The following is a 13,396-nucleotide window of genomic DNA, read 5'->3' as shown; positions in this document are numbered from 1 at the left end:
TGCCATTGTTTGAAAATTTGTTCTTTTAGGGACAGAGATGAGATTTTTTTTCTTGAGGGCTGTGCAACTTTGGAACTCTGCAGAGTAAGTGGGGCTATTGAAGATTTTTAAGGCAGAGGGTGATTAAATTTTGATTTTCCTGTGTAACAAGAATCTGTCAGAGGTATACAGGAATGCACCATTCAAAACATAACTGATTCATCACAGTCTATTAAACAATCGAGCAGGTTCAAGGGGCCAGATGGCCTACATCAGCTCCAAATTCATATGAATCATAGAATCCCTACAGTGCAGAGGCAGGCTATTCAGTCCATTGAATCTGCACCGAATCGCTGCAGAGTATCCCACCCAGATCCACTCCTCGACCCTACACTTGCATCTCCCATGGCTAATCCACCTAATGTACACATTCCTGGACATTATAAGCAATTTAGCATGGCCAATCTACCTAACCTGCACATCTTTGGACTGTGGGAGAAACTGGAGCATCCAGAGGAAACCCAGGCAGACACAGGGAGAATGTGCAAACTCCAGACAGACAGTCACCTGACAATGGAATCAAACCGGCATCCCTGGCACTGTGAGGCAGCAATGCTAACAACTGAGCCACTGTGCCGCCCCGTTTGTATATTTGTAAATCTACTGCAGTAATTAATAGAATTAAAAGCTGTCAAGCCTCCCAGATCTGGTTATCTACATCCTAACCTTTAAAAAGATGTGGTTGCAGAGCTGACAAGTATACTGGTTGCCGATCAAGATTTTTGAACGGTCCCTGTAGTTTCAAAGGTACAAATGCAGTGCTGCTGTTCAAGAAAGGAAAGAAAATAAAACGTCAGAGCTGGTTCATCCGACATCAGTTGACAGAAAAATTTGGAAATTCATTAATAATGAAGACATTTAGAAAATCATAATATGATTATGGCTTCAGAAAACAAAATTGTGTTCGGCAGATCTGTTAATTCATTTTTGAAGACACAATTAGCATGGAAATTGGGGATGTAGTATATCTGGATTTTCAAAAGATATTAAATAAGGTGCCACCTAAAAGATTGTTTCACAAGATAAGGGTTATGTGGTTGAGGGTAGCATATAAGTATGGGTAAAGGATTGAATAACAAAATAAATTTTAAGTAAATGGAGAAATTTTAGATTGATAGGTTAACACCTAGAAGATGCAAGGATCAGTATTATAGCCACAGCTATTTACAATCTAAGTCTTGAATGAAGAGAGAGATGGTGGCATAGCAGTAATGTCACTGGATTAGTAATCCAGAAGATGAGATTAATCTTCTGGAGATATGGGTTCAAGTCACACTCTGGTAATTCATGGAATTTAACTTCAATTATAACATCTGAAATTGAAAACTGCTTTCAATAATAATGCTGATGGAGCCATGATTAATTGTTGTAACAACCCACCCGGTTCACTGATATCCTTTAGGGAAGGAAATAGGCTTCCCTTTACCTCATCTGACCCACACATGACTGAACCCACAGCAATGAGCTTGCCTCTTAACTGCCCTCTCAAGTGGCCCAGAAACTCTCTCAGATCAACGACACCTCGTCTTGCAAGTGATGCCCACATCTCATTAAGGAATAATGGATGAAGGAACTGGGTGGAGTGCGTCCACATTTTGCAGATGATGCAAACTAGGCAGGAAATTCCTATTCCCTGAGAGCTGCCACCCAGGTGGATAGAGTTGTTAAGAAGGCGTATGGTGTGTTAGCTTTCATTAATAGAGGGATTGAGTTCAAGAGCCGTGACGTTATGCTCCAGCTACACAAAAGTCTGGTTCGGCCACATCTGGAATACTGGTGTCCAGTTCTGGTCACCTCATTACAGGAAAGATGTGGAAGTGTTAGAAAAGGTGCAGAGGAGATTTACCAGGATGTTGCTTGGAATGGAGGGAAGGACTTACGAGGAAAGGTTGAGAGAGCTAGGGCTTTTCTCTTTAGAACGATGAAGGATGGGAGGTGACTTGGTAGAGGTGTACAAAATGATCAGAGGTATAGATAGAGTAGACAGCCAGAGACTTTTTCCTAGGGTGGAGGTAGTTTTTACGAGGACATAGTTTTGAAGTGAAAGGAGGTAGATATCAGGGAGACGTCAGAGGTAGGTTCTTTACTCAGAGAGTGGTCGGGGCGTGGAATGCATTGCCGGAGAGGGTAGTGGAGTCAGCTTCATTAGGGGCATTTAAGCGGCTATTAGATAGGCATATGGATGATAGTATAAGGTAGCGGTGGAGGTTAGATAGACCTTAGGTTTAGGGTAAAAGTTCGGCACGACATCGTGGGCCGAAGGGCCTGTACTGTGCTGTACTGCTGTATGTTCTATGAAAGTAGGCAGTGAGGTGGATTTAAAGGTTCTGAAGAAGACTATAAATGGGGCAAAAAGTAGCAAATGTCATATAATGTGAGAAATGAGAAGTTTTGGTAGCGAGAACAGAAAAATTGACATTTTCATGGTGAAGAAACTATTAAATGTTGAAGGCTCAGAAGGATTTTTTTCCGAGAAACAAAGTTAGCTTGCAATTATAGCAAGATGTTAGGAAATTAAGTGTCAGATTGTCATCTAGTGCAAGAGATTGAAGTACAAGAGTATAGATGTCTAGTTGCAATTGTACAGAATGCTGCTGAAGTACTGTGCCTGAAATACTGTGTTAATTTTGTTTCTGTACCCAAGAAAAGGTATTCCCTTCAAGTGGGTATGACAAAGGTTTACTTGATTGATTTTTGGAATGAGAGGATTATTTTATGAGGAAAGATTGAATAGAACGTGCCTATATAGGGGAACTAGTGACATAATGTCACTGAACTAGTGATACAGGAATAGAGTAATACAGCATGGAAACAGGCCCTTCAGCCCAAACTGGTCCATGCTGATCATGGTGCACACTCAGCTAGTTTCAATTGTCCGCATTTGGTCTATATCCCTGTAAACACTTCCCACGCACGTACTATCCAAATGTTTCTTAAATGTTGCTATTGTACCTGCCTCAACCACTTTCTCTGACAGCCCATTCCATTATATGCACCACTGTCTGCCTGAATAAATTGCCCCTCGGGTCCTTCTTACATCTATCCCCTCTCTCCTTAAACCCATGGCCTCTAGTTTTCAATTCCCGATCCCTTGGAAAAAGACTGTCTGCATTCATCCTATCTATGCCCCTCATGGTTTTATACACGTCTTTCTCCTATGTTCCTAGGAATAAAGTCCTATCTTGACCAACCTACCCCTATAACTCGGGCCAACTGGTCCTGGCAACATTCTCGTAAATCTTCTTTGCAGACTTACCAGTTTAACAATATATGACAGGGTGACCAAAATAAAATAACAAGGAACCTTAGGCTGATGCCAAAAAAAAATCTGGAATTAATAGTGATCATGGTAACATAATGGTGACCATGTACCCATGGTTAATTGTCATAAAGACTCATCTGGTCACTGATAGGTAAATCTGCCTTCCTTACTGGTCTGGCCTATGTGATTCCAGACCCATAACAATGTGCTTGATTCCTAGCTGCCCTCTGACTGAAGAGATTCCCACCTCCATCCTAAATGGCCATGCTTGCCCCTCAAGAGGAAATTCGCAACATTATGTCTTTTAGTTTCAGATTCCAGAAACAGCCTCTCAGCATCTACTCTATCCTATCCTCTCAATGTAATGATTCAGTAAGATCACCTCACTCTCTGAATGCTATAGTTCTTTTTAATTCACCATGGCTTTATGGACATTGCATTTGTTGCCCGTCACTAATTGCTCTGGAGAAAGTGATGGTACTTTCCTGAACTACTTCAGCTTTTTTCTGGATGTAGGGATACCCACAGTGCTACATTTCTTTAAATCTTGTAGCTGTTTGATGTACTTGCTAGGCCATTTCAGAGGATTACAAGTCTTTGAAATTCTTTGCCAGAAGTTTGCAAATGCTTAGCCATTGAGCATAATCAAGAATGATATTAATAGATTTTTGAACTCTAAGGTAATAACAGTGCAGCTTATTCCTGCTCCTATTGTTTATGTTCTTATCTGGAAAATCAGTGGGATTTTCATAGAATCCCTACAGTGTGGAAACAGGCCATTCAGCCCAACAAGTCCACACCACCCCTCTGAAGAGCATCCCACCCAGACCCATTCCCATGTCTAACCCACCTAACCTGAACATCCCCGGGCACTATGGGGAATTTAGCATGGCCAATCCACCTAGCCTGCGCATCTTTGGACTGTGGGAGGAAACCGGAGCACCCGGAGGAAACCCACGCAGACACAGGGAGAATGTGCGGACTCCACACAGACAGCTGCCCGAGGCTGGAATCGAACCCAGGTCTCTGGTGCTGTGAGGCAGCAGTGCTAACCACTGTGCCGTCCCTGCGTGAAATCAAACTTGCATGTAATGTTTCTCATATCATTTTTATTACACTACCTTTAAACTATTAACTTTATAAGAAGTTCACCTTATGATTTATTTAGATTTTGCATTTTGTTTGATTACTAGAAATCAGTGGAGGAAAATGAGGAACTGAAGAGTAAACTCGAAGCACAAGAAAATATAATTCAGAGTAAAGATCTTCAGCAGAAACAACTGTACGAGGAGTTGGTCCGGTGTAATGAATTACTGCAGGCTAAGGAGAAAACTGCCAGGTAACCAGCTATTGCAAGGGGGATGTTGTTAATTAAAGTGTATTTGGCAGTGTGATAGCATTAATTGGCTAAGAATATTAGACAAGAAAAGACTTGGTGCTTCATCTGCTGTCTACCAAATACTGAATTTTGTGCACCAGTGGACAGATATTCCTTGCCTTATACCCAGAAGGTTTACAGTCGCCTGGGAGAGGATTAAAACGAGGTCAGGAGCCCAGGCCAATTAGGGGATTAGATTTAAAAATTGAGCAAATTCCATTCTAACCTCAAGTGATGAAACTAGCTGTGGGGATCACTCTGATCTTCCTAACTCCACGCTGTTCATAGCTCTGGTACAAGGTGGTTTCCAACCTGCTCGGACAAATTCTGCATCTGATTGAAGAAGCTCAATCAGTCAAAAAGCATTTGCCTATCTCTGAAAGAGGGCCTTTGGTGCATGCGTTGTGGACTGAATAGTCTCCGTCTGCATTGTAACTATTCTGCAATTCACTTTGTGATATCTAACCTTAACTAATTTGAGGTTGTGCCTCAACCTATTTAGTTTAAAGGACTTGTCCACATTAGCACAATCCAATTCAATAAAAATCTTTGAGATGTTAATCAGATCAGTGCTATCTTTGCAGTGGGCAATTAGGGATGGGCAATAAATGCAAATAGCCAATGACATCCTCACTCCATGAATGAATAAAACAAACAAAAGAAACATCTCTCTAAAATCATAGAATCCCTACATTGTGGAAACAAGCCCTTCTGCCCAACAAGTCCACACAAACCCATTCCCCTATAACTCACCTAATCTACACATCTCTGAACACTATGGGCAATTTAGCATGGCCAAACCACCCAGCCTGCACATCTTTGGTCTGTGGGAGGAAACCCACACAGACATGGGGAGAACATGAAAACTCCACACAGACAGTCACCCAAGGTTGGAATTGAACCCGGGTCCGCGGTCCTGTGAGGCAGCAGTGCTAACCACTGTGCCACCGTGCCGCCCATTAGATGTAGAGTCCCAACTCTTTGCTATCTTTAAGGTGCTTTAAATTGTGAATCAAATCTTGTGGCACACAATCCAAAGCCTTATATTAATCTAACATGAGAGCAGACCAACGCATACACACAGTATTTTGTCAGCCCCACTAAGGTCTTGTTCAAAAATGGTACATTTTGTTTTATAGTAGTCATCCTATAACTGCATTCTATACAGTGTGGCTATTCCTTTTTGGCATTGATCTGAACATTTAAAGACATATGAATGGAAGGTCCTAGTCATTACAGTGTAATTGAGTAAACTAGTCTGGCATTTGTTACAGAAACTAAAATAATCACATATTACTACTAACATTAGCTAAGAGCCAATTGTCAACTATAGATCAGTGGTAGCACTCCCATCTTTGAGTTGTTGGGTCAAGCCCTACTCTACAGACTTGAATATAAAATCTCGGTGCTGAAAGGGTGGATAAATATCTTGTGACACTCCTTCAAAGAAAGGTACAGTTTCCCAGGTGTCCTGAGCTATTGTTTCTCCTTCAAGCAATATCACTCAAACAGATTTAACTAGGCGTTATTGCAATGCTATTTACAGAAGCTTGCTCTGCATAAACTGGCTACCATATTTTCGACATTACAACATTTCAGAAGCACTTCAGGTAGCACCTTGCAATGCCCTGAGGTCTTGTAATGTCTTATATAAATGCAGCTCTTTCTGACATTTTCTTTATTAAAGCCAACTGAAATCACTTGGTGATGAAAGCATAACATTGCATTTTGATTGTATTTGTGTACCGTTTGTATTGTTGCCATTGTGACTAAGCACTAATCATTTTAACACCACCTTTTCAAGCTCTGCTGCAAGATTCAGAACTCATAATTTAGCCTGGTCCTTCAGAGCAAAGACAAAAGATCCCATGGCACTATTTGAAGTATAGGGATTTTGTCCAGTACCCTGAAAACATTTTTTGCTCAACTAATACATCAAAAGCTACGTATCAACATGTCTTACAACAAAAACAAAAGGACTGTGGATACGAAGATGACAATAGAAATTGCTGGAAACGTTCAAAGGGTCTGGCAGCATCTGTGGAGAGAAATCAGAGTTAACTGTTCGGGTCAAGTGACCTTTCCTCAGACCTGGAATCCATCGAGAGAAATGGTTTTTCCACACCTACTCTATAAAATTTCCAGCATTCTGCCTAAGCATTTCTCTTGTACTATGGCTACAGTGTTTGATAGATTTAAAGGAGTTCACTGTGTGACGTGGTTTAAAGTATTTTTGTCTGATCTGATCAAGGTTTATCTAAGTGCAAATGTGTTGCCCTTATGAGCCTAGCATATGTAAGATGGATCAAACTTTGAGTGGCAAACTGTACCTCGACTAGGTAGCTGTGCAAGAGTCAGCAAATGATGCTTCTTTCACCCAAGTGTCCATTAATGTTCTTACCAAGGACGAACTATTGAAAATGTTGAATTTTATAAGAAATTATTTTAAAGACAATATTTTAAACCCTATTGAAAGAAAAGCAATTGAGTTGTGGGTTTTAACTTGATGACAGGGTTTTAAAAATTCCTTAAAATTTCTGCCTCAGTGTAGATGTGTAAAATTTGAGAAGCCTATTCAGTGTGCCCTTGTCATCTTTCTATGCTGCATCCATGTACAGAAGAAAGATGAGTTGCATTAAAATGTAGCAAAGATTACTGAAAATGTTTGTATCAGTCGAATCAAAAAAATTGCAAGTTGAAATCCTGTTCTGAGACAGAATGAATCATATAGGTTGACACTTCATAATACTTGAGTAATATTGCATTGAGTTATTAAAAGAAATAAGTGAAATGGCAAATGTATTAGTCATAATGCACTCTAGAATCAAGAATTGTGCCTATTGATTGGAAAGTTGCAAATGTCATTCTATTATTCACGAAGAGAAAAACCCATAACTATAGATTGTCAGTTTAGTGTGAATTGTAGGAAGATTACTAGGAGCTGTTATGGCGACAGTGTGACAAGGCGCTTCAGTGTGTATAGTACAGTCAGAATGTTAACATGAGTTTGTACTGGGTGAGCCATGTCTGACAAATTCATTACACTGTTTTCAAGAAGTTTATAAATGTTGTTGATATGAATTTGCAAAAAGAAATTGATACAGTCCATTACAAAGAGTTTTCAGAAAGAAATGGAAGTACGTGGCATTGGATGCAACCTTGTGATATGGGTTGATGATTGGTTAGACAGCGAACAGTGTAGGGGAAAATAGGAATTGGCAAGATATGACGTACAATGTTCTTGATCTGTTGTGGGCCTTTGGCTGTTTACCACATCTATTTATTACCTGGATGAAGGAAGAGTGTTATATATCCAAGTTTACAAATGGCTGCAGTTTAGGTTATATGGTAAGCGGGTAGATAGGAACTGGTAGTTCTGAAGAGGCAGAGATTGACTTTGGAAAGTCTATGTATGTTCATTGTGGGGAATGATGATGTGATCCACTGAAGACTAATGGAACGTTGACTTATTAGGTAAAGATTAATAACCGGATAGCAGCAAATGGATTTTGGCATTTCATGCACACCAATCGATAGAGATTGGTACACAGATGTTAAAAAGTAGTTAACAAGCCTGATGGCTGGCTACTACCACACTCCGCATCGGGCCCGCCGCAGCCGCGCTCGGCGCCAGCTGCTGTCCGCTAGTCATTGGTGTCCCCACTTTGGAGACCGGGGCTAAGCGTCAGAGGCTGAGAGTCTGAGAAGACAAAAGAGGAGAAGAAAACCACAGAAGGGAGGAAAAGAAGGGAAGAAAATGAACGGGAGGATGGGATGAACTCCGGCTGGAACATTCTACTCTGCTGCTCTCTTACTGGAAGACAAAAGGGCTGCATAGTAATCTCTGGATTACTCCCAGTGCCGTGTGCTAGTGAGAGTAGGAATAGGAGGATAGGACAGGTGAATACATGGCTGACAAGCTGGTGCAGGGGACAGGCATTCAGATTTAAAGATCATTGGGATTTCTTTTCTTCTGGGGCAGAAGTGACCTGTATACAGGGATGTGCAGCGCCTGAACTGGAGGGGGACCAATACCCTGGTGGGGAGATTTGCTATAGCTGCTTGGGAAGGTTTAAACTAGTCTGGCAGGGTGTTGGAACCCTAAGCAGTAGTGAGATAAGAGACAACAAGGTGCAGGACTGGATGAACACAGCAGGCCAAGCAGCATCATAGGAGCAGAGAGGCTGACGTTTCGGGACCCCACCACCAAAGACATCTTTCCCTCCCCACCCTTATCTGCTTTCCGGAGGGACAACTCTCTCCGTGACTCCCTTGTCCGCTCCACACTCCCCTCCAGCTCCACCACACCCGGCACTTTTCCCTGCAACCGCAGGAAGTGCTACACCTGCCCCCATACCTCCTCCCTCACCCCCATCCCAGGCCCCAAGAAGACTTTCCACATCAAGCAGATGTTCACCTGCACATCTGCCAATGTGGTATACTGCATCCGCTGTACCCGGTGTGGCTACCTCTACATCGGGGAAACCAAGCGGAGACTCGGGGACCGCTTTGCAGAACACCTACGCTCGGTTCGCAACAAACAACTGCACCTCCCAGTCGCGAACCATTTCAACTCCCCCTCCCATTCCTCAGACGACATGTCCATCCTTGGCCACAACGATGCCACCCGAAGGTTGCAGGAACAGCAACTCATATTCCGCTTGGGAACCCTGCAGCCCAATGGTATCAATGTGGATTTCACAAGTTTCAAAATCTCCCCTCCCCCCACCGCATCCCAAAACCAGTCCAGCTCGTCCCTGCCTCCCTAACCTGTTCTTCCTCCCACCTATCCCCTCCCCCCACCTCAAGCCGCACCTCCATCTCCTACCGACCAACCTCATCCCGCCCTCTTGACCTGTCCGTCCTCCCTGGACTGACCTATCCCCTTCCTAACTCCCTACCTACACTCACCTTTCCTGGCTCCATCCCCGCCCCTTCGACCTGTTTGTTTCCTCTCCACCTATCCTCTCCTCTATCCCTCTTCTATCCGCCTCCCACTCTCTCCCTATTTATTTCAAAACCCCCTTCCCCTCCCCCTTTTCTGATGAAGGGTCTAGGCCCGAAACGTCAGCCTTTCTGCTCCTATGATGCTGCTTGGCCTGCTGTGTTCATCCAGCCCTGCACCTTGTTGTCTCGGATTCTCCAGCATCTGCAGTTCCTACTATCTCTGGTGAGATAAGAGAGTAGTTCGAGACTGGTGCAGAAGTTAGAGAGCAAATTACATAGATAAGACAGGCAAAATCATTGGCAGGGAATGAGGGAAGACTGTTGTAAAGTTTTCTGAGGTAAAACACATGATTATGTTTTATATTATTAATTCAGTCATGTGATGAGGGCTTCGCTGGCTGGGTCAGCATTTGTTATCCAACCCAGTCATAGACTGCTTCAGTATCAGAGGAGAACTGTTATGGGACTGTAATTTAAATCCTTTTCACTATGTTGTAACTACCTCTGTAAGTAATGCTTATGCTTTCCTTTAATTCTCTTTGTGTAAGACCATTTTTTTTTTCAACTGTGAGATTTGTATCTAGGTACTTGTATCTAAGATGGCGCCATTAAAAGGCAACCATTGTAAAAACGTTTCACTGTACTCCTATACTTCTTTATTGTGTTACATGTGACAGGAAAGGGTATTCTATTCCATTCCACACTATTCTATCTAAGTATTGTGTCTATAAAAGCAATGCAGAGGCTGGGAATTCTGCAGAAAATAACTCTTGTCCTATCTCCTCAATGCCTACCCACCATCTATAAGGCACAAATCAAGAGTATGTTAGAGTACTGTTCAATTACCTGGCAGAATGCAGTTCTAACAAAGTTCCGACTCAAAGCTCAACATCATTCAGGAAAAAGCAGACCGTATTTGTTCAGCACCACATTCACTGCCTTCACCATTTGCTGTCTCCACCATTGGCACACGTTAACAGCAGTGTATATTATCAAAAAGCATGGCACTAACTCAGCATTTCTCCTTGGACAGAATCTTCCAACCCTATGACCTCTGCCACCAAGAAGGACAGGGGCATCATCTTCAAGACACTCACCATCCTGACTTGGAGCTATGTCATCATTGTTCCTTCAGTATCGCCGGGTCAAAATTCTAGAACTCCTTAATGGCATTGTGGGTGTACCTATACCCATGAATGGTGGCTGTTCAAGAAGGAGGCTCACCTTGCCAAGGACAATTTGACATTGACAATAAATGGTGATATTGCCAGGAATACACTCAATTACAAAAAATATAGTTCAATATTTCATATTTTGAAACAATGGATAGTTTTGTTTTGAACTGACTTTGCTTTTCTACCTCCACAAATGATGCTTATTCACCAGCTGAAAGAGTAAGGTGAATTGAAATAATCATGTTATGAATTCAGGCATTTGATAACTCTCTATAAAAGCATGGAGATTTTTTTGACAATTGTTTTTGATTCTGAATCCTAGCAGATCATTAGAAGATAGCTTGCTGGAGCAGCCGTGTAGTGATATTTCTCACAGACAGCCTGAACTTCAGCAGGCAGCTGTGCAATTCCAAGAAAACCTGCAAGGTGATATGGATCTCAAGGAAGAATTCCTGCTTCTTCAGCACAGGTAAGCACCATGAGATTTGTAAAGAGACTGAAGGCATGAGCACAAGTTAATAGCTGAAACTTTTTTTTGCTTTTGTTCAGATACTCGCAGCATCTGCACATCAGTAAATCACTGAATCATACATTATAAAAGAGAGCCATTTTTCCAATCTTGTCTATGTTGACTGTGAAAGATCTACTCAATTTGTCCCATTCCCCTTCTCTTTCCAAGAGCTATAAAAATTCTTGCTTTTCAAGTATATTGTGCTTCGATATTCACTTCTTAGCCTTGTCAGACCAAATCATGAAAGACCATCAACCATACCTACTGAGCGTTCCTAGTTTTTATATTCTGGTTTTAAGATTCACAGCATCTGCAGTGTTCTGCTTTTGAATGAGTGAATTTGATATGCCCCTCATTCGTTTTGTTTGCTTGGGATGTTGGGCATGTGCACTGCTTTAAATACTGGCACAGTTCCCTCTTTTTTTTTGTCATTGATATTGCTGGTGTTAACATGGCTTTGGGCCACATTGTATATTCCTAAACTATTTGCAACTTTTTTGGATATTGATATCCTCCCGTGTTTCTTTTCATAATCGCTATTTGTAGCTCTTGTTGTTTGCTTTGTCACCCTTTGCATCTTTTTCCTTCATCACGATCTGTGCTTTCTTTTTTATATTTTTTGCATTATATGTTTTTCCTTTTAGTTTAATGTTGCCTCTCACACCTTCCGTTTCTATGTATGTCTTTTGTGGCACGTGGAACTGTTGCCCTTTAGCTGTATAAACTGCTCTGTATTCCATTAAATTCTTTTTTGAACATATTCTAGTGATAATCTTTCCATGAATAGATTTACTCCATTTACTGTGGGCTGTTAATGGCACTTTGTGTTGAAATCAGTTCTACCTACATCTAAAACCATTTTCACATTTCTTTCTTTCAAATAGCATGTTGAACTCATTCATATTATAATCACTGTTAGAAGATTACCCTACATACAATTTGGAACTAAACCTTTCTTATTTCTCTTTCCAAAACCTAACCTAGCTTGCTCTCTTGTTCAGAAAACTGGTCAAGGAAGAATGTCAAAATGTACTACCTTTCTAAGTTGTGTCTCATTCTTCCAATCTATATGGAAATTAAAATCCCTTATTACAACTATTTTGTTTTTTGCAAGTTGTTTCTTTCTGCATTTATACAATATACCACTTCACAGCTGCTACTAGGACACCTATGCCAACACCACTACAGTGCTGCTTTCTTTTTTATTTCTTAATTCTACCTATAAAGTCTGTATCTGCTCACTTCATTGCATATCCTTCTATCAAAATTATTTCATCTGTAATCACTTCTGCTACCCCCACCCCCAGTCTCCCGGCCTTTTCCTGTTTTCCTTCTAAACTTAATCTGTATATTTTGTTCTCCGTCCTGACTGTCATACAGCATGTATGATTACCATTTCATTCATTTGTTCTAAGTTCAATTTCCACATGCAGTTCACTCATTTGTTGCTTAATGTATTTATATAAGGTGTTCTTGATTGGACCACGGGTGGCACGGTGGCTCAGTGGTTAACATTGCTACCTCACAGCGCCAGGAACCCGGGTTCAATTCTAGCCTCCAGTGACTGTAGTGTGGAGTTTGCACATTCTCCCCGTGTCTTTGCGGGTTTCCTCCAGGTGCTCTGGTTTCCTCCCACAGTCCGAAGATGTGCAGGTTAGGTGGATTGGCCATGCTAAATTGCCTGTGGTGTCCAGGGATGTGTAGGTTAGGTGGATTAGCCATTGGAAATACAGGGTTGCAGAGATAAGTTGGGGTGGGTGGTCTGGGTGGGATGCTCTTCGGCGAGTCAGTGTGGTCTTGTTGGGCCGAATGGCCTGTTTCCACACTGTAGCGATTCTTCAACTTAATTGTTTTATACACACGTTTCATATTTCTTTGTCCTCGCTTCACTGCTTTACATTTTTTAGTTTTCCCGTGGTGCCGAAAGTACTGACTATAACTTTTGTTTTAGTTTGTTTCCAATCTAGTACCTCTACAAGTATAACTTTCTAAACTGACCTCTACCTGCTAGTCCTTGTGACCGACTTGTTTATTAGATGGTCCCAGCCTGTTTCAGATAGTTCAAATGGGTTCTGTACTGTTTC

General features: G+C 41.7%; 1 protein-coding gene across 8 annotated transcripts in view; it reads left to right on the top strand.

Moving 5' to 3' along the window:
• cep63 (centrosomal protein 63) overlaps nucleotides 1-13,396 on the top strand; it is a 96,455-nt gene that overhangs the window by 51,735 nt on the left and 31,324 nt on the right. For 7 of the 8 annotated variants that reach the window (XM_048604705.1, XM_048604706.1, XM_048604704.1 and 4 more), the window contains 2 exons: nucleotides 4,495-4,640; nucleotides 11,124-11,270. In XM_048604705.1, coding sequence (XP_048460662.1) covers nucleotides 4,495-4,640; nucleotides 11,124-11,270 — 293 coding nt within the window. The remainder of the gene's footprint in view (nucleotides 1-4,494; nucleotides 4,641-11,123; nucleotides 11,271-13,396) is intronic. The other variant, XM_048604701.1, reaches the window with a different exon arrangement.

This window comes from Rhincodon typus, chromosome 13 (genome assembly GCF_021869965.1).
Source record: "Rhincodon typus isolate 14 chromosome 13, sRhiTyp1.1, whole genome shotgun sequence".
Taxonomy (NCBI): Eukaryota; Metazoa; Chordata; class Chondrichthyes; order Orectolobiformes; family Rhincodontidae; genus Rhincodon; species Rhincodon typus.
Note: the sequence above shows the minus strand (reverse complement) of the source record. Positions and strands in the feature narration are given on the sequence as shown.